The following is a 26816-nucleotide window of genomic DNA, read 5'->3' on the forward strand; positions in this document are numbered from 1 at the left end:
GGGGGGGGGGGGGGGGGGGGGGGGGGGGAGGAAGTGAGTAAGAGAGAGAGTGAGAAGCAGCTAGCCAGCCTGTGTGTGATTGACTGGTCAGAGAGCTGATGTGTGTGTGTGTGTATGTGAGAGACAATGAAAGTGATTGCTCAGGGAGATGACTGATGTGTATGTGAGAGTGTGAGACATTAGTCAGGGAGGTGACTGATGTGTGTGTGTGTGTGAGAGAAAAAGCATGGAAGTGAGAAGTCTGGGTATGTGGGAAAGCATGAGCGTAAGAAGCCTGGAGTTGTAGGAGTGAGAAACCTGGGTGAGTGTGCATGCATGAGAGAGAGAGACTGCTTGGTAAGGTGACTGTGTGTGTGAGAGAAAAAGACTGGTGTGTGTGAATGTGATTCAGGGAATGAGAAGCCTGTGCACGTGGAGAGTGAGCATGGAAATGAGAGAGACTGGTGTGTGCGTAACAGAGAGAAAGTGATTATGGGAATGAGAAGCCTGTGCATGTGAAGAGAGTGAGCATGAGAGTGAGAAACCTGGGTGTGTGTGAGACACAGCATGGGAGGGAGAAGCCTGTATATCTGAAAGAGAACTTGGGAGTGGGAAGCCTGTGTGTGTGTGTATGCATGAGTGAGATCAGGTGGCTCTTTTATTTTTATCGGGGGGGGGGGCGGCGGCTTAATGCAGCTCTTTTCATTTTACTGGGGCAGCGGCTGAGCGTGGCTCTTAATTTTACCGGGGCAGTGCCGCCCCCGGGAAGCTGGCGCCCTAGGCGACCGCCTAGTGCTTCCGCCGGCCCTGGGTACACACAGCATGCTCCCCTCACCCCCTACCAACAAGAAAACACCACACACAATTAATGGATTTACAAAAGGCCACAATTTATTATTAAACATAACCCGAAACCCAATGGCACATTTAGATGACCTTCACTTGTGAAAGGCCTCAGTCCCACCCCCGACAGCTCCTCGCTGCCTACTGGTCCTCACCCAGCCACATCCCAGCGAGGGAGTACTTGCAGCCTGAGCAGCAACCCCCACTGCCCTTCAAGCTGCCTCATGTAACAATCCCCGCAGTTACACGAGCCCCTCGCCCTTGTCAGCCTGGAGGTCAACTTAACTCACTGTAGAATTCTAAAACTTTAATTCTAAAAGGAACATAAGAAAATGCCATACTGGTTCAAACCAAGGGTCCATCAAGCCCAGCATCCTGCTTCCAACAGTGGCCAATCCAGGCTACAAGAACCTGGCAAGTACCCAAAAACGAAGTCTATTCCATGTTACCACTGCTAATGGCAGTGGCTATTCTCTAGGTGAACTTAATAGCAGGTAATGGACTTCTCCAAGAACTTATCCAATCCTTTTTTAAACATAGCTATACTAACTGCACTAACCACATCCTCTGGCAACAAATTCCAGAGTTTAATTGTGCGTTGAGTAAAAAAGAACTTTCTCCGATTAGTTTTAAATGTGCCCCATGCTAACTTCATGGAGTTATACACAGTCCCTTATTGAGTGTATAATTTGCAATACTACTTATTATGTTCTTCTGTTTTCCATCAGGTACTGTTCCTTTTCTCCTCTTCCTGTTTTTCCCTCTCTTCTCTCGCCCCTTCTCTCTCCCTATCTGCTCCCACTCCCCCCACCCTGTTTTTTGTAATTTCCTCCTTCAGTTATATTGTAAACCGGCATGATGTACCCACGAATGTCGATATATAAAGCTAATAAATAAAATAAAACTTGGACTCTAGTTTCCGCCCCCCCCAACTGCAACATCATGCCTCAGAACAGAAACAGCACTTTGAATATAACAAACTGGAAGGGAGGGAAGGAAATAATGTCCCGTTTCACCCGCCTGCACCAGACTGCCAAGAGTGGTGCCTAATGCAGCCACCAGGAAAAAAAGCCTGCCAGTGCTCAGATAACCAATTGTACAGCAGGATTTAAAAAATTTGTTGCCACAAAGCAACAGTCCCCAAGATGCGCCCCCCCCCCCCCTCAACAACCCTAGAAAAGGGACACAATGCCACTACCACCACCATGTTAACAGCGGCAAGGGGTACCAGGCCCCCCAGCCTTTTACATAAATATTAGACATGAATGGAGAAATTACTGCTTACCTGATAATTTCCTTTACTCTTAAGGAGGGCAGGTCAATCTACACCAGTGGGTTATGCAGCTCTACCAGTAGATGGAGCAAAAGCTTATGTCACAGACATATAGCCCCATCAGCTTGCCAGTATTCTCTGGAAAAGCCAAACTGTGGACAAATTGGTTATTTAAGAACATGATTATTAACAGTGAACCAGTCATGTTTTCACCCAATCATGAAGCCAAAACTCAGACAAAAGCATTAACATGCACTAATCTCAGGGATCGGTCATGTGACTTACCAGTCCTTTAAGGAATGAACAGAACAACAGTTTGTATTGCCCTCAAGAAGGGAGAAGTTAAAAGCAAATAGGCAGTCGAAGGTGGGTTGTGGATTAGCTTGCCCTCTTAGAGGAAAGGAAATTATCAGGTAAGTAATAATTTCTTCTTCCTCTGTACTTAGAAAGGCTATTCCACACCAGTGGGATACCAAATCTATTTATTTATTTAAATCTTTTTTTATATCGACATTCATGTAAACTTATATTTGTTCACATAGAACAGGGGTAATATAATATTAGAAAGAAGGTTAAATTACAGGGTCATGAAACTAGGATAACAGAAAGCGCAGGAAGGTGTAGAAGGTCGAATCTAGTTACAGATATAGTATTTAACATAGAATTTAACTGAGTTTAGCATAGCATATAACAGAATTTATGACAAATCTACTCACGAACAGGACGGGAAGCTGCCAGCGGTGCAGTCAGCACAAATCTGCTTCACTTTTTTGAAGGAGTTAATAAACATGTGGATAAAGGTGAACCGGTAGATATAGTATACTTGGATTTTCAGAAGGCGTTTGACAAAGTTCCTCATGAGAGGCTTCTAGGAAAAGTAAAAAGTCATGGGATAGGTGGCGATGTCCTTTCGTGGATTGCAAACTGGCTAAAAGACAGGAAACAGTGAGTAGGATTAAATGGGCAATTTTCTCAATGGAAGGGAGTGGACAGTGGAGTACCTCAGGGATCTGTATTGGGACCCTTACTGTTCAATATATTTATAAATGATCTGGAAAGAAATACGACGAGTGAGATAATCAAATTTGCAGATGACACAAAATTGTTCAGAGTAGTTAAATCACAAGCAGATTGTGATAAATTGCAGGAAGACCTTGTGAGACTGGAAAATTGGGCATCCAAATGGCAGATGAAATTTAATGTGGATAAGTGCAAGGTGATGCATATAGGGAAAAATAACCCATGCTATAATTACAGAATGTTGGGTTCCATATTAGGTGCTACAACCCAAGAAAGAGATCTAGGTGTCATAGTGGATAACACATTGAAATCGTCAGTTCAGTGTGCTGCGGCAGTCAAAAAAGCAAACAGAATGTTGGGAATTATTAGAAAGGGAATGGTGAATAAAACGGAAAATGTCATAATGCCTCTGTATCGCTCCATGGTGAGACCGCACCTTGAATACTGTGTACAATTCTGGTCGCCGCATCTCAAAAAAGATGTAATTGCGATGGAGAAGGTACAGAGAAGGGCTACCAAAATGATAAGGGGAATGGAACAACTCCCCTATGAGGAAAGACTAAAGAGGTTAGGACTTTTCAGCTTGGAGAAGAGACGACTGAGGGGGGATATGATAGAGGTGTTTAAAATCATGAGAGGTCTAGAACGGGTAGATGTGAATCGGTTATTTACTCTTTCGGATAGTAGAAAGACTAGGGGGGCACTCTATGAAGTTAGCATGGGGCACATTTAAAACTAATCGGAGAAAGTTCTTTTTTACTCAACGCACAATTAAACTCTGGAATTTGTTGCCAGAGAATGTGGTTCGTGCAGTTAGTATAGCTGTGTTTAAAAAAGGATTGGATAAGTTCTTGGAGGAGAAGTCCATTACCTGATATTAAGTTCACTTAGAGAATAGCCACTGCCATTAGCAATGGTAACATAGAATAGACTTAGTTTTTGGGTACTTGCCAGGTTCTTATGGCCTGGATTGGCCACTGTTGGAAACAGGATGCTGGGCTTGATGGACCCTTGGTCTGACCCAGTATGGCATTTTCTTATGTTCTTAAAGTCTGAGCCCTTCAGAGGCCGAATGTCCAAGTGATAATGCTTGGGAATGTGCGTAAGGAAGATTACATCGTTGCTCGGGAAATCTTGTCAGGAGAGAATAACCAACTCTCCACAAACGATACCACCGAAGGTGCTCTAACCTAGAGAAGAAAACTTCAGCATCTGGGCTATAGCTGTCCGTATTGCTGTATCCCCTTTATACAGGGATCTTCAAGTATCTCAACTCATCTCATCTGATGCCACTTGACATCCAATGCATGCAAAAAGACAAGACCCACTCTCCTCATGAACCCTCTCCAGTGTGGGCAGGGGAATAGAGCGAATCAAGTGAAAGTTCCAAACCACTTACGGCAAGCAGGCAGGCATAGCCTCAAGTTACACAGACTCCAGAGGTAAGCACAAAGACAGCTCATGCAAAAAAGATATCGCAGCCCAGAAACCCAACGTACTGAACAGATTGCCACAAGAAAAACCTACTTCAAAGCCAGTAGCTGCAAGTAATGCCCACACAGTGGATGAAAGGTGGAACTCACCAAAAACAGTCAAGACCTTATGAAGGTCTGCAGTGGCACCAGTAGCTGCACGGAAGGTTGAAAATGTTTAACTCCAGTCAAGAACAGAGACACCTCTGGATAAGAAGATAATGGTCCACCGAAGACACGCCCACTATAACAAGTGAGAGTTGCTACCTAAACCTTCAGGGTGGTAAATACCAAACCTGTAGGAAAATCTTCCGGCAAAAATTCCAAGAGTAAGGAATTTCTTCTTGAGAGCTTGAGGACCTCAGTCCCTACACCAGGCCCCGTAAATCTCTGACTCTAAAAGAAGCCAGAGAGATCCCTTTGTGGCCTGGAGCAATGTGGAAATCACCATAGAAGATTACCACACTTCAGCAACTGAACTCTCTCAATGGCCAAACTATAAAACAAAAGAGACTCAAAACTTGAATTAGCATGGGTCCCTGAAGCAACCGATAGCTCATGAACCACAGGCTGAGAAAACGGTCCACTGGCAGCCTCTGCAGATCAGCAAACATAGCCTCCAGAGCCAATCAGCAGCAACCAGCTTTGGTATGGCTAGCAATCTTGAGAGAGATGATGCGTACCTATGTTCCTGGTGGAAAAGTTTATACTAGCCTACTCCATGGCCATGCCTGAATCTTGGACCACTGACTAAAGAATCACAGTACTTTCGCAATATCAGACAACTCCACCACACTAACAGGAGTTGAAAGGGTTCTGGGCCATCTATAGGCTTGATGCAGACCACTGTCTACGCATTGTCTGACAGTACTGTGACCAGAATTTCCAGCCATTCAGAGAAGCATAAACATGCCAGCCAGACTGCACGCTTCCAACTCCTGATAGCGAGTCCCATAACTCAGACAGTTCGCATTAGATATGAGAACCAAGCAGAGCAGTGCCTCCAGGGAAATCTCTTCCTGAGATGATCCGCTTGTAGTCACCATTGCAACTGAACTTTCATCCTCAGGAGCAAGAGAAACCACACTATGCGCTCCTGAGACTGCAGATGCCACTGGAAGAGCAACACGCGATGAAGAGGCTGCAAGTGTGACTACTCACTGGGGACAATGTCCAAAGTGGTCACCATCAACCCCAGAAACTGGAGAAATTACTTACCTAATAATTTCGTTTTCCTTAGTATAGACAGATGGACTCAGGACCAATGGGTATAGTGTACTCCTGATAGCAGTTGGAGACGGATCAGATTTCAATCTGATGTCAGCCCTAGTACATATACCCCTGCAGGAAGTGCAGCTCTTCAGTATTCTCCTCGAAAAGCATTGTGGATATACATGTGACTGACTAAATTGAATAACTTCATAACTTGATTAACTTATAACTTGATTAATTCGAATTGGTTGAATTGGCTATAGCTGGAGACCGCCAGTGCCCTCAACCAGGAAACGTCGACACCCGGTAGGATGGGTGTCCTAGATGAAGGAAAGCATGGCTTACCCTTGAATCACTCGCTCCCGGGGATGTCCCCTGAGAATTCCATGAGTAACGGCAGCCGTGGGTGGGATGCCGAGTCCATCTGTCTACACTAAGGAAAATGAAATTATCAGGTAGGTAATTTCTCCATTTCCTAGCGTGTAGCAGATGGACTCAGGACCAATGGGAGGTATAAAAGCTACTCCCGAACCGGGTGGGAGGCTGGCCGTGACCCACTTAGTACTGCCCTTGCGAATGCTGTGTCCTCCCGAGCCTGACATCCAGGCGTAAAACCTGGAGAAGGTGTGGTAGAGGACCATGTCGCCGCCCTGCAGATCTTGGTGGGTGACACATCTGGTTTCCACCCAGGAACCGCCTGGGCATCTAGCTAGCAGAATGGGCCTTGACTTGTAGAGGCAGCGGCTTGCCTGCTTCTACGTGGGGCCGCCTTGATGACTTCTTTGATCCAGTGGGCTATGGTTGCATCGCGAGACCCGCTTCCCCTTGCCTCTTCCCGCTGTGAAGGACGACAGTGTGGTCCGTTGTTTTCGTACGGGATCTGACTTTTCCAGGTATCTGGATAGGGAGTCTGCCGATGTGAGTAGAGACTTCGAGCCTCTTCCAATTCTTATGCTCATTGGCGATGGAGCGACACCACTTTGGGGAGGAAACGACGGAACTGTACGTACTGGATGGTTCCCGGTGGTGAGTCTGAGGAACGCTCTCACCAGGGACTGTGCTTGTAACTCAGATATACGATGGGGCTGAACAAACTGCCAGCAGGAAGGCTGTCTTCAATGTTAATAGTCAGAGAGAAATCTGAGCCACGGAGACGTCTGAAGGAAGCTCCTACTAAGAAATCTAGGATCAAGGTTAAGGTTCCAAAGGGGTACAGGCCACTTTAGGGGTGGGTCGGATGTGCTTGACTCCTTTCAGGAAGCGGGAAACATCCGGGTGAGAGGCTATGCTGTCGCTCTCTGTTCCGTAGCATGACAATGTGGCTACCTGTACCTTGATGGAGTTGAGGGACAATCCGTTCTGTAGGAATTCCAAGATAACATGAATTTTGACTAAGCGTGGTATGATGTCGTGGTCCTCGCACCAGGCTTCGAATATTCTCCAAATCCTTATGTATGTTAGAGATGTGGAGAACTTGTTTGCTCGGTGTAAGGTGTCCATTACAGCCGAGTATCTGCTCTTCCTCAAGCGAGCCCTCTCAATGGCCAGACCGTAAGAGAGAATCGAGCTGGATCGGCCCCTTGTTGGAGCAGGTCTCTGTGTGGAGGCAGTGGCAGGGGGGTTCCTGTCAGTAGTCTTCACATGTCCTGCGTACCACGGTCCTTCTTGGCCAGTACGGGGCCACCAGAAATACTGGTCCCTTGTGTTGTTCTATCTTGTGAATGATTGCTCCCAATAGAGGTTGCGACAGGAAGGCGTATAGCAGAGTCTCCTGTGGCCATATCTGTACCAGGGTATCGATTCCCTGGGACTGAGGTTCCCGCCTGCGGCTGAAGAAACTGGGCACTTGGGCGTTGGACCAGTTTGCCAGAAGGTCCATGGTTGGTGTTCCCCAACGGTTCACTATCAGTTGAGTGGTCGATAGCTTCCATTCCGCTGGGTCTAGAGACTTTCTCTGCTGAGGTAACCCGCCGTGATGTCTTTTCCGGTGATGTGGATGGCCGAGATCTCCTGGAAATTCACTTCCGCCCATGACATTAGGGGAGTCTATTTCAGAGACACTGTTGGCTTTTGGTTCCTCCATGACGGTTGACGTGGCCACTGTTGTGGCGTTGTCCGACATTACTCGGACCGCTTTGTCTCGGAGTCTGTGACTGAACCGTAGGTAGGCTAGTCTGACTGCCCGGGCTTCTAGGCGATTGATGTTCCATCCAGACTCTTCTGTGTTCCACTGCCCTTGGGCAGTTAGCTCTTCGCAGTGTGCTCCCCATCCTCGCAGGCTGGCATCCGTGGTGAGCAGGATCCAGGTCGGTGAGGACAGTCTTGTTCTCTGGTTCAGGTGGCCGTCTTGTAGCCACCATCGTAGTTGGGTCTGAACTCTGCCCGGGAGCTGTACACATACGGTGTAGTTCTGGGACAGTGGATTCCATCGTGATAGAAGTGAACGCTGTAGTGGTCTCATGTGAGCCCATGGCACTACTTCCAGTGTGGATGCCATGAGACCGAAGACTTGTAAGTAATCCCATGCTGTGGGGCGAGGTTCGCTCAGCAGGGTTTGCAACTGGTTCATCAGTTTTGATCTCTTTGTCGGTGTCAGGATGACCTTGTCGTGTTTGGTGTCGAATCGGACTCCTAAGTATTCTAGAGACTGTGAGGGCTGCAGACAGCTTTTGTTTGTGTTGACCACCCATTCGAGGCTTTCCAGTAGAGTTTTGATTCTGTTGGTTGCCTGGTGACTTTCCTCTGGGGATTTCGCCCTGATCAGCCAATCATCTAGGTAAGGGTGCACGAGGATTCCTTCCTTCTTCAGTGTTGCCACCACAACCACTATGATCTTGGTGAACGTCCGGGGTGCTGTGGCTAACCCGAAGGGTAGTGCCCGGAACTGGTAGTGACGGTCCAGGATTTTGAAGCGTAGGAAGCGCTGATGTTCTTGATGAATCGGAATGTGTAGGTAGGCTTCCGACAGATCAAGGAATGTGAGAAACTCTCCCGGTTGTATCGCCCAGAGCGTAGGGTTTCCATGCGGAAGCGGGGGATCTTCAGGTGACGGTTGACCGACTTGAGGTCCAGGATGGGTCTGAACATTCCCTCTTTCTTGGGGACGATAAAATAAATGGAATAATGCCCAGTATTTATTTGTTGTGGAGGCACTGGGGTTATGGCCTCTAGGGCTAGTAATCTGGTTAGTGTAGCTTCCACTGCCACCCTCTTGGAGGGGTCGTGGCAGGGGGGATTCCACAAACTTGTCTGGAGGGGTTCGGAGGAAATCCAGGTAGTACTCCTCTCGAATGATGGTTAGAACCCACTTGTCCAAAGTTCTCTCGACCCATGTTTGGTAGAATAGGGCAAGTCTGCCCCCTATGGCTTCTTCCTTTGGACGAGTCGGCTGATTCTCATTGTAGGCTGCGGCTGGGGCCTGGTCCCGACCTGGTTCCCCTTTTGTTGTCCTTGTTCCGAAAGGAGTGGTTCCTGCCTGTAGGACAAGGCGCTTGATAAGTGTTTCTGTACGGGTTGAAGCGCTGTGAACCTCTGCCCCTGAAAGATCAGGGGAAGGGTCGCTGGTTTCTTTTATTCCTGTCCTCTGGTAGCCGCGGCAGCGGTGACTCACCCCATTTGTTAGACAGTTTCTCTAGTTCGCTTCCGAACAGGAGGGATCCCTTGAAGGGCATTCTTGTGAGTCTTGTTTTGGAAGACGCGTCAGCCGACCAGCTTCGGAGCCAGAGTTGCCTCCTGGCTGCCACGGCTGATGACACTCCTCTAGCTGCGGTGCACACCAGGTCGGAAGCAGCATCCATGAGGAATGATGCTGCTGGTTCAATGGCTTCCCCAGGAGTGTTGCTCCTTGTCTGTGATAGGCAGGCACGGGTCACCACTGCGCAGCAGGCCACTATCTGTAGGGACATAGCGGCGAAGTCAAAGGACTGTTTGAGGATGGATTCCAAACGTCTTGTCTTTAGTATCTTTGAGCCCTGCACCTCCCTCCACTGGGATAGTAGTGTGCCTCGAGACTGCGCAAAGTTGAAGGCAGCGGGAAAGCTGCAATATTTAAGGTCCCATATTTATTATGGATATCCTGAAAACCAGACCAGATTATGGAGTTGTCTATATCTGCTCCAATGATCAATTTGAACCTAAGAAAAATCAGGAAAAGCTTACTGAAACAAATACGCTTTCAGGAGCCACCTGAATTTCAAATATTCATTTTCCAGCCTTAATTCCTTTGAAAGTGAATTCCACAGGGCTGGATGTAGACACAAAAAGATGTGATGATCGCCTCACTAAATTCATTTTATTTAAATGGACTTCAACAAGAAATATTAAAATGGTTTTCATCACAGGACCAGAGGTCTAGCAGGAACATATTTAGACAGCTTAGTCAATAAATAACTGGGGATTTGACTATGCAATGCCTGAAAACCAAGACAGTGAATCTTAAACTTTGATCTAAAAATAAAAAAGGTAGACAACTGACTTGGAAGAGAAAGGGAAAATTACTTATTCAGTCACATGCGCTCTGCAGACAACAGGGAATGGATTTCACAGGATCAGATTAGGGCTCAGTGGTCAACAGATCTGCAAATCATCTGTTTAGCAATTATAGTTGTGTGCACGAGATAAAAAAAGACAAAGGCAAGTACGTTCTTTAGTGTCTTTCTTTCCCTCCCACCCACCGCCCCACAACTACCATGAACCCCTAGGCTCATTGTATTATTTATAAACTCTTATCCTATAAGAGGACATTTTCACATCAAAAATCAACTAGGATTTTATCTAAAACATGGGATTGACCCAGCCCTTATCAACAATTAAGTATTCCCTTGCAGGTCATTGTCAAATTATCATTAAGCATACATACATTTAAAGGTCTTTAGTTTAAACATCCCTACCCCCTTAGCAACCTAAATTAACTAGGAACTTAATATGAAGATGCAGATAGCATTACATCAGCAAGGCTCCATATGAAGATGAAGATAGCAGCAAGGCTCCATATGAAGATGCAGATAGCAGCACATCAGGCTCCACATTCTCGAAGTGCAAATGAGACAATGGTACAGAGAAGAGGGCTTTAGTTTTGCTAGGAAGTGGACAACATTTTGGGGAAAGGGAAGCCTATTTTGAAAGTATGGGTTCCACCTTAACCTGCTGGTATTAAACTTTAAAAGGAGACAGCAGCTTTTAAGCTAGAACAAAGTGGGAAGCAGTCACTCAACAGTGCATGGTTTGGACAGAGATATCTTTGAAGGATACTAAAGAATCATAGTTACAAATGACAGAGGTTCCAAAAAAAAAAAAGTAAATATAGGCACATGGGCTACTTTTTACTTTAAGAACAAACAGAAGATTCCAAATTGCTCCTGTCAACTGATAAGCAGATTGTTAATCCTAACAAAAAACATTATTTGAAATATCTGTATACTAATGCCAGAAGTCTAAAACATAAGATGTGAGAGTTAAAATGTATAGCACTAAATGAAGTAGAAGACATAACTGGCATCCGTGGAAGGATAACCATTGGACAATGCTTTATCAGGGTACAAACTTCTTAAACTATATTGAGAGGGAGAATCATCTTAATGGGGGCACAGGCTTTATGTCAGGGATGGCATAGAATCCAACAGGATTAAGATCCTACAGGAGACTAAAGGCACAGTCAATCTTTTAAAATGGAAATTCCTTATGATGAGGAAGAGTATCAAGGTGAGAGTATACTACTGCACCTGGCCAAATTGAACAGATGATGAAATGTTCACAGAAATTAGGGAAGCCGCCTTGGCAACAAAGTAATAATGGGAGATTTCGATTACTCCAATATTGACTGAGTAAATGTAATATCACGCCAAGCTAGAGGTTACATTTCTAGAAGAAAAATAACTTCATGGAGCAGTACGTCAAGGAACCGACATGAGGAGGAGCCGTTTTAGACCCAATTATTAGTGGAACACAGGATTTGATGCAAGAGATAAGAGTGGTCATAATGCAATCAGATCTCGGAATTTAATCATTGATTGAGTTGATATATGGAGTTTCCAACTGATTTACTAAGATTTTTTGTGGTTCTCTCACACAATTTCAACTCTGGATGAGGGGATATCAAAAACTAAAACTATCAAAACAATCCTATTTTTGTATGATCTTAGCTTGAGTGTGTGGACTTTGAATAAGATACAAGGAAATATGCGACTTGTTTTTATTTTATTAAAAAAGGGATAATATAATGTAAAAAAATGGGTGATTTTAAAACATTTTTAAATTGAGAGCTTCATTAATAAAAGTACATGAATTTTCCAAAAAACAAAAAATTTTGAAGGAGGTGGAGGTTTTGGACTAATGATTGTACAAGGAGTATGCTTAAAGTGAATATTCACATGCATAGTGTCAGAGGTCTTTTCCTCCTCAGTTACAAATTAGTTTGTGCGTTTAAAAATGCTTATTTAATTATTGAAGGTTTTTTTTGGTTGGTAATTTGATAAAGTGCCCTATAAGAGATTCTTGAGAAAATTTTAATAAAAGTCATAGGATACGAGGCAATGTTCTGATGCCGATTGCAAACTGGTTAAAAGTTATAAAACAGAAAGGAGGACTAAATGGTCAGTTTTCTCAGTGGAGAAAGGTAAACAGTGGACTGCCTCAGAGACCTGTACTGGGACAGGTGCTTTTTAATATATTTATAAATGATTTGGAAAGAGGTAATCAAATTTGCAGACAACACAAAACTTTTCAAATGGTTAAACAGCAAACAGATTATGACAAATTGCAGGAGGATCTTGAGAGACTGGGCATCCAAATGGCAGATGAAATTTCACATGGACAAGTGCAAAGTAATGCACAATGGGAAAAGTAATCTACACCGTAGTTAAATATTAGGTTCCACATTAGGAGTTACCACTCAGGAAAAGAATCTGAGAGTCATCATGGACAATACTTTAAAATCATCGGCTCAGTATGTGTAGGTGGTCAAAATAGCAAACAATGTTAGGAATTATTAGGAAAGGAAAGGGGGAAAAAATGGTGTGCATCATAACAACTATCTCTCCACAGTGAGACCGCACCTAGAGTACTGTGTGCAATTCTGATTGCTGCATCTCAAAAAAGATATAGTTGAACTGGAAAAGGTACAGAGAAGGGCAACCAAAATGATAAAGGAAAAGAACAGCTCCTCTATGAGGAAAGGCTAATTAGGACTTTTCAGCATAGAAAGAGACAGCTGAGGGAGGATATGACAAGTCTATAAAATGAATGGAATAGAATGGGTAAAAAGCAGAATGAAAATACAAACAAAAAAACAAACTTTGAAATGTTTGTATGCTAATGCAGAAGTCTAAGAAGTACATGGGAGAATTAGAATGTATAGCAGTGAATGATGACAGACTTAATTGGCATCTCAGAGACATGGTGGAAGGAGGACAATAAATGGGACAAATTATATCACAATGACAGAGAGGAGCACCTGGGAGGCGGTGTGGCGCTTTATATCTGGGATGGCATAGAGTCCAATAGGATAAACATCCTGCATGAGACTAAATGCACAATTGAATGTTTATAGGTAGAAATCCCTTGTGTGTCAGGGAAGACTATAGTGATAGAAGTATACTACAGTCCACCTGGTCAAGATGGTGAGATGGACAGTGAAATGCTAAGAGAAATTAGGGAAGCTAACCAAACTGGTAGTGTGGTAATGTTGTGAGATTTCAATTACCCCAATATTGACTCGGTAAATGTATCATCGGTACATGCTAGAGATATAAAGTTCCTGGATGGAATAAATGACATTTTTATGGAGCAATTGGTCCAGGAACCAACAAGAGAGGAAGCAATTTTAGATCTAATTCTCAGTGGAGGACAGGATTTGGTGAGAGAGGTAACGGTGGTGGGGCCACTTGGCAATAGTGATCATAATATGATCAAATTTGAATTAATGACTGGAAGGGGGACAGGAAGCAAATCCACGGCTCTCGTGCTAAACTTTGATAAAATGAGAAAAATTCTAAGAAAAAAATTGAAAGGAGCAGCTACAAAGGTAAAAAGTGTGCAAGAGGCATGGTCATTGTTAAAAAATACAATCCTAGAAGCACAAAGGGGGAAAGAAGGCAAAACGATTACTGGCATGGTTAAAAGGGGAGGTGAAAGAAGCTATTTTAGGCAAAAGACCTTCATTCAAAAATTGGAAGAAGGATCCAACAGAAGAAAATAGAATAATGCATAAAAGTGCTGGCAAGTTAAATGTAAGACATTGATAAGACAGGCTAAGAGTGAATTTGAAAAGAAGTTAGCCGCAGAGGCAAAAACTCACAGTACAAACTTTTTAAAATATATCCGAAGCAGAAAGCCTATGAGGGAGTAAGTTGGACCGTTAGATGATCGAGGGGTTAAAGGGGCATTTACAGAAGTTAAGACCATTGTAGAAAGATTAAATGATTTCTTTGCTTCGGTGTTTACTAAAGAGTATGTTGGGGAGATACACATTCTGGAGAAGGTTTTCATGGGTAATGATTCAGATGGACTGAACCAAATCACGGTGAACCTAGAAGATGTGGTAAGCCTGACTGATAAACTGAAGAGTAGTAAATCACCTGGTCCGGATGGTATACACCCCAGGGTTCTGAAGGAACTAAAAAATGAAATTTCAGACCTATTAGTAAAAATTTGTAACCTATCATTAAAATCATCCATTGTACCTGAAGACTAGAGGGTAGCTAATGTAACCCCAATATTTAAAAAGGGCTCCAGGGGCGATCTGGGAACCTACAGACCGGTTAGCCTGACTTCAGTGCCAGGAAAAATAGTGGAAAGTGTTCTAAGCATCAAAATCACAGAACATATAGAAAGACATGGTTTAATGGAACAAAGTTAGCATGGCTTTACCCAAGGCAAGTCTTGCCTTACAAATCTGCTTCACTTTTTTGAAGGAGTTAATAAACATGTGGATAAAGGTGAACCGGTAGATGTAGTGTGCTTGGATTTTCAGAAGGCATTGTAAAGGTTCCTCATGAGAGGCTTCTAGTAAAAGTAAAAAGTCATGGTATAGGTGGCGATGTCCTTTCGTGGATTACAAACTGGCTAAAAGACAGGAAACAGAGAGTAGGATTAAATGGACAATTTTCTCAGTGGAAAGGAGTGGGCAGTGGAGTGCATCAGGGATCTGTATTGGGACCCTTACTTTTCAATATATTTATAAATGATCTGGAAAGAAACACGAGTGAGAATCAACTTTGCAGATGATACAAAATTATTCAAATCACAAGCAGATTTTGATAAATTGCAGGAAGATCTTGTGAGACTGGAAAATTGGGCATCGAAATGGCAGATGAAATTTAATGTGGATAAGTGCAAGATGATGCATATATGGAAAAATAACCCATGCTATAGTCACACAATGTTAGGTTCCATATTAGGTGCTACCACCCAAGAAAGAGATCTAAGAGTCATAGTGGATAACACATTGAAATCGTCGGTTCAGTGTGCTGCGGCAGTCAAAAAAGCAAATAGAATGTTGGGAATTATTAGAAAGGGAATGGTGAATAAAACGGAAAATGTCATAATGCCTCTGTATCACTCCATGGTGAGACTGCACCTTGAATACTGTGTACAATTCTGGTCGCCGCATCTCAAAAAAGATATAATTGCGATGGAGAAGGTACAGAGAAGGGCAACCAAAATGATAAGGGGAATGGAACAGCTCCCCTATGAGGAAAGACTAAAGAGGTTAGGACTTTTCAACTTGGAGAAGAGACTGTTGAGGGGGGATATGCTAGAGGTGTTTAAAATCATGAGAGGTCTAGAACGGGTAGATGTGAATCTGTTATACTCTTTCGGATAATAGAAAGACTAGGGGGCTCTCCATGAAGTTATGTGGCACACTTAAAACTAATCTGAGAAAGTTCTTCTTCACTCAACGCACAATTAAACTCTGGAATTTGTTGCCAGAGGATGTCGTTAGTGCAGTTAATATAGCTGTGTTTAAAAAAGGATTGGATAAGTTCTTGGAGAAGTCCGTTACCTGCTATTAATTAAGTTGACTTAGAAAATAGCCACTGCTATTACTAGCAACGGTAACATGGAATAGACTTAGGGATAGATTTTAAAAGCCCTGCGCGCATAAATCCTGCCGGATTTACGCGCGCAGAGTACTCGCGCACCGGCGTGCCTATTTTGCATAGGCTTCGTAAGGGAGGTGGCGTGTCCGGGGGCATGGGGGTCAGGGGGCGGTCCCGAGTCCCCCGGCACTGCGGCCTGTGCCGGGGGATGCCGAGGCGGCGCGTGCAAGTTTGGCAAAACTTGCACACCAAAGGTGTGGGGGGGGGGACGCGGGAGGGAACGGAGGCAGGCTGTTTGGCTCGGCGCGCGCAGGCTGCCGATTTTGCACAGCCTTGCGAGCACCGACCCCGGATTTTATAAGATATGCGTGGCTACGCGCGTATCTTATAAAATCCGGCGTACTTTTTTTTTTAAGATCTACCTCTTAGTTTTTGGGTACTTGCCAGGTTCTTATGGCCTGGATTGACCACTGTTGGTAACAGGATGCTGGGCTTGATGGACCCTTGGTCTGACCCAGTATGGCATGTTCTTATGAATCAGTTATTTACTCTTTAAAAAAATACAAAAAGACTAAGGAACCCTCCATAAAATTAGCAAGTAGCATTTAAAATAGGAGAACATTTTTTCATTCAATGCACACATTAAGCTCTGGAATTCATTGCCAGAGGATATAGTTAAGGCAGTTGGGTTTAAAAAAGGTTTGGACAAGTTTCTGGAGAAGCCATAAACTATTAACCAGGTGGACTTGGAGAAAACCACTACTTATTACCAAGTGTTAACAATATGGGATATAGTTACTGTTTGGGATCTTGCCAGTTACTTGTGATCTGCATTTGTCACTGTTGGGAGACAGGATACCGGGCTGATAGACACTTGATCTGACCTCATATGGAATTTCTTGTTAGTAAATATAGCATAATATTGGTGACAAAATAGCACCTCTTCCCCCAGTGGTACTTCACAAGGTAAAGAGCCTGTAGTAGATATAGATTTACAGACTAACAGTAACTTTCAAAATGTATACAGAAGTACTCTGGCAACCCCCCCCCCCCCAAGGTTCACTTCTCCGTCTCCCCCCTCAGTGATCTCCAATTCCCCTCTCCCTCACACACACTTGCACATCCCTGCACACAGGCTCCCTCTATTTGTCCCTCCCTTATACATAAACCCCTTCACACAGGCTCCCTTTCACACACAAACACTCTCTCCTCCATACACACACACAAGCTCCCAGTCTCTTACATACACACACACTCCCATACACACATGCAAGCTCCAAATCTCTTACTCATATAGACACACAAACCCTCAACTCCCATACACACCACACACAGGCTCCCAATCTCTTACTCACATACCCCTTCTTCTTTCAATCACATAGGGTCATTGTGGCTCTCTCCCTCTTCAGCTGCCCGCAGCTATCTGGCCGCTGTCTTCACTGTCTTCCTCTACTCACAGCCCTGTGGCATTCCCCTTCTTCTGCCATGAGTGGTATGGACTAATTTTGCTGCCACTGACCTTCCTGTTGATGGCACACGGGACAGGCCGCACCTCCTCTTAGCACGCCACTGACTTCCATACCATTTAATTTTGGGGAGGAAAATCCTATGCACCCAGTTGCCTGAGGCACCAAACTTTGCTTGCTGGTGCCTACTCAGGTTATGCTGAGAAGAAAGCATGTCTCCAGTCAGCTGCTGTTGACATGCCATTTAGGAATGGAGATGTGGCTGTGGCCCGAAAAGCTGTTGGGGGAGGGAAAGTTTGAAACAAAACAGAGGGAAAACCTCAAAAAAAGAAAAATTAGTCTGGGCTTCTACCTTCCACCCCAGAATATTAAGTGCGTTAAAAAAAAAATTATATATATATATATATATATATATATATATATATATATATATAGTTGATAGAGAGGACGTTGAGGGAAAAAGCACTGAAAAGAAAAGCAAATTAATTTATAAAGGAAGAACACATTTTCTCCTGGCTGCTAAAATATTTTGGCAGACGCCCAAAGTTATCTAAATATTTTTACACCCTCATTTACTTTTATATTTAGATATTCTTCAGTTTGCATTGATATGACAAAAGGGATATAATTCCTAAAAGCCAGTCAGAAATGTATTAAGTTGTTGGTGGTTCAGTGGCAGCAGGGCCATATAGAGAGGTGCTATCGTGTCATTCATTTCATTTGCTAAGCACACATTACTTTTATACATAAGTATGACTATTTGCATAAAACTAATTTTGTTTGTGTAAAGTAACAAGAAGAGATAACAAAAAAATAAAAGAACGAAATGACCCAAATACATTTTTGCCCATGCAGGAGCTTTGGGTACAGTTTCTTAGCCTGGCTTATCAGATATTTTACCCTCATTAGCCCAGGCCCTGGGCTGCTTTTCTAGCCAGAAGCCAAGAAAGAATCTCAAACAAGCATGAAATAATATATATTTATTAGCAACTGTACCCGTTCTACGCCCGGGCGGCGAGCCTGTTTAATGGCACATATGCTCTTGTATGGAAGCGCTAGCTGAAAAGGAAAAACAAAATTGTTTTCACCCAGGGCAAGGGACGTAGAGGCACATTTGCTAAAGCCAGGGCTGGCAAAGTTTATTTACCAAGCTGTCTCTCGCACTCCCCCACACCCCCTCTCCTACCGGCATCCCCCTCCCCTCAGAGGCTCCCTCTCTCTAAAACCCACACTCAAGCATCCCCCCCACCTACCCTCTCTTACCTCCCATGCTCTCTCTCACACCCTCCCCACCCCCCCTCTTACCAACCATGCTCTGTCACCCCACTCTCTCACACACACATTCTCCCTTTACCGGCATTCCCCTGCCCCCCAATTCTCTCTCTCACACCCTCCCCTCCCCGACACACATTCTCTCTCACTGGGATAACACAGGACGCGCGCCGTTCGCGAAGATGAAAGCCCGGTGCGCCGAAGATGAAAGCCCAGCGCACCGTTCGCGGCACACAGGGGCCTTCCATTTTCGCCTTGAGCAGAAAATAGCTGCGGAGACCCCAACATGCTGCGAACAGAGCGCGTCCCGCAGCACACGCTCCGTTCGTGGCGAAGATGAAGACCCGGGCGCACCGATCGCAGCACACGGGGTCCTTTCCTTTTCGCCGAACAGCGCACCGGGCCTTCATCTTCGCCGCAAACGGAGCATGTGCCGCGGGATGTGCTCCGTTCGTGGCATGCCAGGGTCTCCTCTGCTATTTTCTGCCTGTCCAAAGATGGCCGCTGTCCTTCCGGTTTTGAATAGTCTTCCGGCGAGGGAAGAAATCGGCCAGGTGAGGGAGGAAATCTGCAGGAAGAATGAATTCTGTGCAAATTCTGCATGCCGCAGTAGTGCTGAATTCCCCCAGGAGTACCTCTTGTACTCCTGGGGGAATTCAGGCCATGTCCTGGTTTTGTGACATGGCCGCTGTATGGCGTGTTTGAGCCGCCTGCGCCATCTATCGGCGGGCTGGGGAACATGCGTGAGCACTGAGAGACACACTACCAAGCCCGATATATTATGGATATATACACATCATACAAATTTGTTACAGATGCCCTGTTTGCCGAAATAGAGAACTGGGCTTGCAGACCCCTGATGGAAATGGAAGGATCCTTGTTGGGTTGTGTTTCATTTTTGGGTTTTGGGCTTGTTTTTAAGCTTGTTTTGTGTTAAAAACATATTTTAATATAAATATTATTTGGTTGAATCTGTTTTAGCTTTAGAAGAAATGTACTCGATCAGATGTAGAGCAAAACCTCAATTGCCGATCAACTCACAAAACATCTGGAAATTCTGTGTACGTCAAAAAAACAAATATATTCTTTGAAGCTTGCTCAGTAAGGTAAGGTTCATAACCTCTCTTTAGCTGCAGCTTGTGCCATTTGTCGCCCTCTCCCAACATGTCACTAATCGCACAACTCGCTATCCTTTTACAATTTTTTGCAGCTTTCAAAACAAAATACAAAACACTGTAATAGCTCATTTTCAGGCCAATGCAATATGGATGCGCTAAACCGGGTGCCGTTTTCCTAACAAGCACCCATCCACCTCTCGTAGGCGCACGATGTGATATGCAAATGAACAGCCATGTTAAAAAGGACATGCTAGGGGAAATGGTGCATCCCTAGCGCGGCCTTGGCATCAGGCACCAGGAGATGTGACTTGTGCATAGCCACGGCTTAGGAGAACGATCAATTAACAGGCATCCGTTTCCCAAGCCACACACAGCCATGGGTTAGGGAATGAATGCTGGTAAATTGAAATTCCGTTTTCCTAACCTGATAGCAGTCAAAACTTTTTTTTTCATGTTACTGCTTTCTGTAGTTCCTCAGACTTGATATTGCAACAATATTAAATCAGATGGTTTGTGGCATCTCAAGACTTAACACCAACTCTGGGGCTGGCGCTAAATTTTGAGGGTTAAAACGTGCACGTGCCTAATCAACATGGTATTTACATGTGGTGAGCACTATTAGCTACACGCAGGTTTGGACATGTGTTTTGAACGCACTGATACCATTATTGCATTGGTAGTTCTAGTGTGACCAAAACACACGTCAAGCTGTGAGCTAATCTAAGCGCTATGTATTGCATCAGCCCCTTTGAGCAGGCTTAAAGAAGGGAATAAACACTTAAAAGCTAGTCACAAACTGGCCAATACAATTCAGTGTGCTCGGCTGTAAGGGGTAATAGCTGTAAGGGGTAATAGCGCCTCGAAAACATGCAGCCACTCCCCCGAAAACTAATAGCGCTCATCACATGCAAATGCATGTTGATGAACCTATTAGTCACCCATGATACTGAAAGCAAAATGTGCAGCCAAGCATTTTACTCTCAGAAATTAACGCCTGTCCCAACTGGCCTGAAGTTTAAGACAACCAGGAAAAGGTTACAGAAAAGCAGAAAAAAACAGCTTTTCTGTACACCCTCTGACTTAATATCACAGCAATATTGTCAAAGGAACCTAAAATTTAAAATACACATTTTTTAAAAATCTAACCCGTTGCTGTTAGCAGGTTCGAAAACAGACGCCGATAAAATTGAGCGTCGATTGTCGGAACCTCTGAGAGCCGCCTCTACTGCTACCGTGATAAGGAGGCACTAGGGATGCGCTATTGTCCCTAGAGCCTCCTTAATAGTGTGACACCCAATTTGAACACAGAATCACACACCCAGGAGAGGTGCCTGGGTGCACATCAGGCGAGCAGGAGCTCAAAACGGAGCACAGGCTCTCCCACTCTTTTTACTGAATCGGCCTGAAATGCATGAAATTAATTCAACAAAAAAGTGTCACCAAAATTAGTTATTTAATTTTTACTTCTATTGGACCAAGCTGAAAAGGATGCAAAAATGCTGCCTAGTTTTGTTTGTCCTAAGTAGTTTTTATGTAGCCTTATAAGTTCACATGCCTCTCGTCTGGATAACTTTACGATGGGATAAAAACCATTACATCCCTGTATATGAATCCTGTATACTCCAAGCCCATTATTGCCACTAGGACCCATACGCCCACAGAAAGTCTAGCAGAAGACAATTGATTTCCACCAAAATCTCTTACAGGGATACAGCTAACTTTTACAGCCATAAATTTCGCTTCCTCAAAAACAATCTCTCACCTCCTGGGGTTCCGCTAAGCCAGGGGCGGCCTTGTGCTGTGTGGGGCCGGTGGTTGACTCGGGGCTGCTGGGTGCTGTAAGGGATAAGCTGCGGAGGGCAGCGGGTACAGGACAGCCAGAGGCGCCATGCACGCCGTGCTGATCGTCGTCATCGTCGTCTCCGTGCCGGGTCCCCTCTTCCTCCTCTTCCCACAGCCACCGGACCTGTCCAACGCCGATGCTGCGCAGGAGCCGACGAAAACCCTGCACCGTCAGCGAGCTGTTATCGCCGTAACGCGTGAAAAGCGTGTGAAGCTGCCGCCGCTGCGCCAACACCGCTTGCTCCCGATCCACGACTGCCAACTCCAGCTCAACCCCGCCGACGTCGTCGCCGACACCACCACCGGCAACACGCGCGGAAAACAGCAGGAGCGGCGAGAACAGCAACAGGACCACCTCGCCGCTCATTGTGCTCTACTGCTGCCGTTGCTTCAGAAGGAACGTGCTGACGTAACACACATGCATTGCGTCTGCTCAGCCCTGCCCCCAGAATCCCCTGTGTTTGGGGTTCCGAATTCTACTGTTTTCCCAAGATCCAAGCAGACAGGCGCGGTCTGACGTCACAGCAGTGGTGGTAATTCCCGCCCCGAAAAATCTCCAAGGCAACCGGGCCCATCTTCTGAGGGCTGCTGCACGTATTCTCGAATTCATAAACCTAACTTGTAATAAGCCCATACTACTGTACGCGCTAGAGCCCGCGAAAGAAAAAATGTCCACCAATGTTGAGTCCAGCAGTCTTTTTGAATGACATTACCAAAAGGGTCGAAGTAGCTGTGGCTGTGTGCACATCTAGAAACACTAAGTGGACATCATATAAAGCTATCTGTGGTTTGGGTTTATTGTTGCCTCTTTTGCCTTATTTTAGTTCTTGCATTTGTAGAACGCAAAAACATGAGAAATTGCATACTGGGGCAGACCAAGGGTCTAAAGCATCCTGTTTCCAACAGTGGCCAATCCAGGCTACAAGTACCTGGCAAGTGCCCAAAAACTAAGTATATCCCAAGCTACTGATGCTAGTAATAGCAGTGGCTATTCTCTAAATCAACTTGATTAACAGCAGTTAATGGTCTTCTGCAAAAGCTTATCCAAACCTTTTTTTTTTTAATTAATATTTTATTGAACAGTAGAGAATGCCAATAAACAGACCTATTTGTATAACAGAAATGTTATGGGGTGGGAGTGCCCTAAAGCAGTGTGTACCTGGGAGGGGAGTTAATAATCCAAACCTTTTTTAAACCCAGCTTCATTAACGGGCCGATACAGTACAGTCCGTTGGAGTGCACTGTTAGCCGGCATTTAGAGGCGTGTTTTGGACGCGCTAGCTTTACCCCTTATTCAGTAAGGGGTAATAGCGGGTTTAAAACGCGCGTCCAACCCCCCCGAACCTAATAGCGCCCGCAACATGCAAATGCATGGTGATGGCACTATTAGGTATTCCCGCGCGATTCAGAAAGCAAACTGTGCAGCCAAGCCGCACACTTTGCTTTCAGAAATTTCTCCGGGCACCAGGAAACTGCTTTTCTGTGCACCCTCCGACTTAATATCATGGCGATATTAAGTCGGAGGTCCCGAAAGTTTAAAAAAGTAAAATATTTAAAAAAATATATTTAACGAACATAAGAACATGCCATACTGGGTTAGACCAAGGGTCCATCAAGCCCAGCATTCTGTTTCCAACAGTGGCCAATCCAGGCCATAAGAACCTGGCAAGTACCCAAAAACTAAGTCTATTCCATGTTACCGTTGCTAGTAACAGCTGTGGCTATTTTCCAAGTCAACCGAATAAATAGCAGGTAATGGACTTCTCCAAGAACTTATCCAATCCTTTTTTAAACACAGCTATACTAACTGCACTAATCACATCCTCTGGCAACAAATTCCAGAGTTTAATTGTGCGTTGAGTAAAAAAGAACTTTCTCCGATTAGTCTTAAATGTGCCTCATGCTAAATTCATGGAGTGCCCCCTAGTCTTTCTATTATCCGAAAGAGTATAACAGATTCACATCTACCCGTTCTAGACCTCTCAAGATTTTAAACATCTCTATCATATCCCCCCTCAGCCGTCTCTTCTCCAAACTGAAAAGTCCTAACCTCTTTAGTCTTTCCTCATAGGGGAGCTGTTCCATTCCCCTTATCATTTTGGTCGCCCTTCTCTGTACCTTCTCCATCGCAATTATATCTTTTTTGAGATGCGGCAACCAGAATTGTACACAGTATTCAAGGTGTGGTCTTGTAACCGTCTCTTTTTAGTCAGTAAGGAGGTCCAGACAACTGATCCGTAAAGATAGACTTTTATTGCCAGCAAGATGCAGCTAAGACAAAGGCTCAGTACAACTGCATGCCCCTCCCCTCCAGGAGCAGACTCTTATGCACTTTACAGTTCTTATCTTTTACACATGCGTTCTAAGCATTGCTGAGCAAGCATATTCCGGCTGAAGGGGCTACTGACCCCCTCCCTAGACACCCTGGAACTTTCGTGAAACTTCTCCCATGTTCTGCAGGAGAGGCTGCTGGGACTTGCAGTTCTGGAAAGGAATTCGCGAGTCTGCAGTAATACAGCCCATCACATAATACATCCATTGTTCTAATCTAGGTTACAGCAGTGAAAGCTTATCAGAGAATAAGAACAGCGAAGCCAACAAAATGAAAATGTGCAATGTGCTGACAGAAAGTTTCTCAATGTCCTAATTACAGCTGTATTGCAGACTGTAAGTAAACCCGTCATGAAGCAGGGAATTCTGGTACATGAAGTCCTTTGTCAGGTTGAAGCGTTCAGACCCCTTCATTCCCCCCTTTGATACTTATCATTATTTATGAAAAGTATCACACCATCACAACGCAACTGTGGAGCTGAAAGAAACAGAAACAAGAAAAATTAGCAATTTGAGTTCTCAGGGGGCCCTAATTTCCCAAACAGTCCGATGGTTTCTTCACGGGTTTGAGACGGATGGGCCCTAATGGCTCCACCCCCCTTTGTAGCCCGAACTTGTCATGTATGGGAAGATGGCCCAGGATAAAACATGAGGATGGTTAATGTACAGTGACAGAAGCTGCGTGGCTGTTTTGCGTTCAGCAATGTCCTTCATCACCCGACGAAGGCGGTTTGAGCAAGAAAGGAATAATTCAGGGTCCTAAAAAACAAAACAGAATTAAACTGGCTGGGATAACAAACAAGCTCTTAAATCCACCGATCATGGAAAACCAACCACGGAATCCATTGGTCCAGTCCCAAGCACTATTCCATTGCTGGACAGGGACGTGTGCCATCTTGACCATGCGATCAGTGATGTCTTGGATAACCTTGTTTTGGTCATCTACCTGTAAACAACAATTGGAGAGGTTAAATGTTCCACAAACCCTCCTTCCTGGGCCAGAGGGTAATCTAAAACCAATCTATTCTGGTACACTGCAGTCATAATTTTGGTATTTTGTTTTGCCCAGAGTTTAAGAGCGAAAGCAGTCGTTGGTGATGAGCTCCAGGACTGCCTGAAGCCTGATGATTCGATGCAATTAATACTGCTTGGAAGGGTTCCCGAGTTGCCCCTTTTTGCTGCTTCATCTGCTCTCTGATTTCCTTGACAATAGGGTTTGATTTCCTGGTGTGTGCTTTGCAATGCATTACAGCCACCTTGCGAGGAAGCCAAACTGCGTCTAGTAATTCACGTACTTCTGATGCATTGTTCAATTGTTTTCCCTCTATAATGCTCCATGCACTTGAATTGTAAGGAAGGCATATTTAGAGTCTGTATAGATATTTACAGTTTGTCCTTCTGCCAACTGCAGAGCTCGAGTAAGGGCAATTAGTTCAGCTTTTTGTGCAGACGTTCCTGGGGGAAGAGGTTGAGCCTCAATTATTTCATCTTCGGATACAACAGCATATCCAGCAGAACGTATCTCATGAATGATTTGGCTGCTCCCATCAGTGAATAAAGTCCAAGCTCCTTGCCAGGGTTGATCCCTCAGGTCTGGTCTACTGGAATGTATTGTAGTCATGACTTCTTCACAATCATGGGCAACTGGTTCAGGTGCCGGCATAAGAGTGGCCGGGTTCAAGTTTTTGCTGTCTTGTATTTGAATTTCAGGAGTTTCACATAACAGAGCTTGATACTTTACAAGACGTGAATTAGTCATCCATTTTGGCCCATGAGTTTCTAGTAGTCCTTGGATAGTATGAGGAGTTGTTACGTTCAAGGTTTGTCCAAAAGTTAATTTGACTGCTTCTGGAATTAGTAAGCATGCAGCCGCAATGCTTCGAAGACAACCTGGCCATCCTTTTGCAACATTGTCCATTCCTTTTGACAGATATGCAACAGGTCGTTCCTATGATTCTAGAGTTTGAGTCAATACCCCAATGGCCATTCCTTTCTTTTCATCGACGAATAGATGGAATGGTTTCATTACATCTGGCAATCCTAAAGCAGGTGGTTCAATTAAGGCTTCTTTTAGTTGACGTAAGCTTGCCAGTTCGTTTCCTTCCCATTGGAAGGGTTGAGATTCTGCCTCTTTACCCCGCAGCTTGTCGTACAGGGGTTGGGCAATAACTGCATAGTTAGCAATCCACAGCCTACAGTATCCTGCAGCTCCAAGGAACGCCCGGAGCTCTTTCTTGCAAGTGGGTACAGGTTGATCTCTTATAGAACTGGTGCGAGAAATCCCCAGACATCGGGTTCCTCCACGTATTTGGAAGCCTAAATACTCTACTTCCAATTCACAGATTTGCGCTTTCTTTTTACTTGCACGATACCCTTTTGAGTACAACGTCTTTAGCAGCTGAAGAGTGGATACCGCACATTCGAGGTACGTCTCTCGAAACAACAGAAGGTCATCCACGTATTGTATGACTGGCCCATACTTTACTTGATACATCTTTAAATCTTTTGCCAGTTGCTCACCGAACAGCGTAGGTGAGTGCCTAAACCCTTTAGGCAACCGAGTCCATGTGTACTGCTGCTTTACTCCAGTATCTGCATCTTCCCATGTGAAAGCAAAAATCTTTTGACATTCCTCCGCCACCGGGACGGAGAAGAAGGCATCTTTGAGATCAATGACACTGTACCACTTTGATGCAGGAGAGACTTGAGCCAAGATTGAGTACGGATTTGGGACGAGGGCTACTAGATCTGCTACTTGACTATTCACTTTTCTTAAGTCTTGTACTGGTCGATAGTCATTAGATCCAGGCTTCTTTACTGGCAACAAAGGGGTGTTCCAAGCAGATCGGATTCGCCGAAGAATGCCCAAATCATACAGTCTTTGCAGGTGTATCTGGATTCCTTGTCTGGCCATATATGGAATGGGGTATTGAGGTTGATTAATCACCTGT

General features: G+C 44.7%; 1 protein-coding gene across 1 annotated transcript in view; it reads right to left on the bottom strand.

The window, feature by feature from the left end:
- Positions 1 to 22013, bottom strand: part of SLC39A6 (solute carrier family 39 member 6) — a 188601-nt gene extending 166588 nt beyond the window's left edge. The window contains 1 exon segment of the mRNA XM_029589979.1: positions 21455 to 22013. Coding sequence (XP_029445839.1) covers positions 21455 to 21901 — 447 coding nt within the window. The 5' untranslated portion in view covers positions 21902 to 22013.
- Between the last annotated feature and the right edge of the window lie 4803 nt (positions 22014 to 26816).

Source organism: Rhinatrema bivittatum, chromosome 2 (assembly GCF_901001135.1).
Source record: "Rhinatrema bivittatum chromosome 2, aRhiBiv1.1, whole genome shotgun sequence".
Lineage (NCBI taxonomy): Eukaryota > Metazoa > Chordata > Amphibia > Gymnophiona > Rhinatrematidae > Rhinatrema > Rhinatrema bivittatum.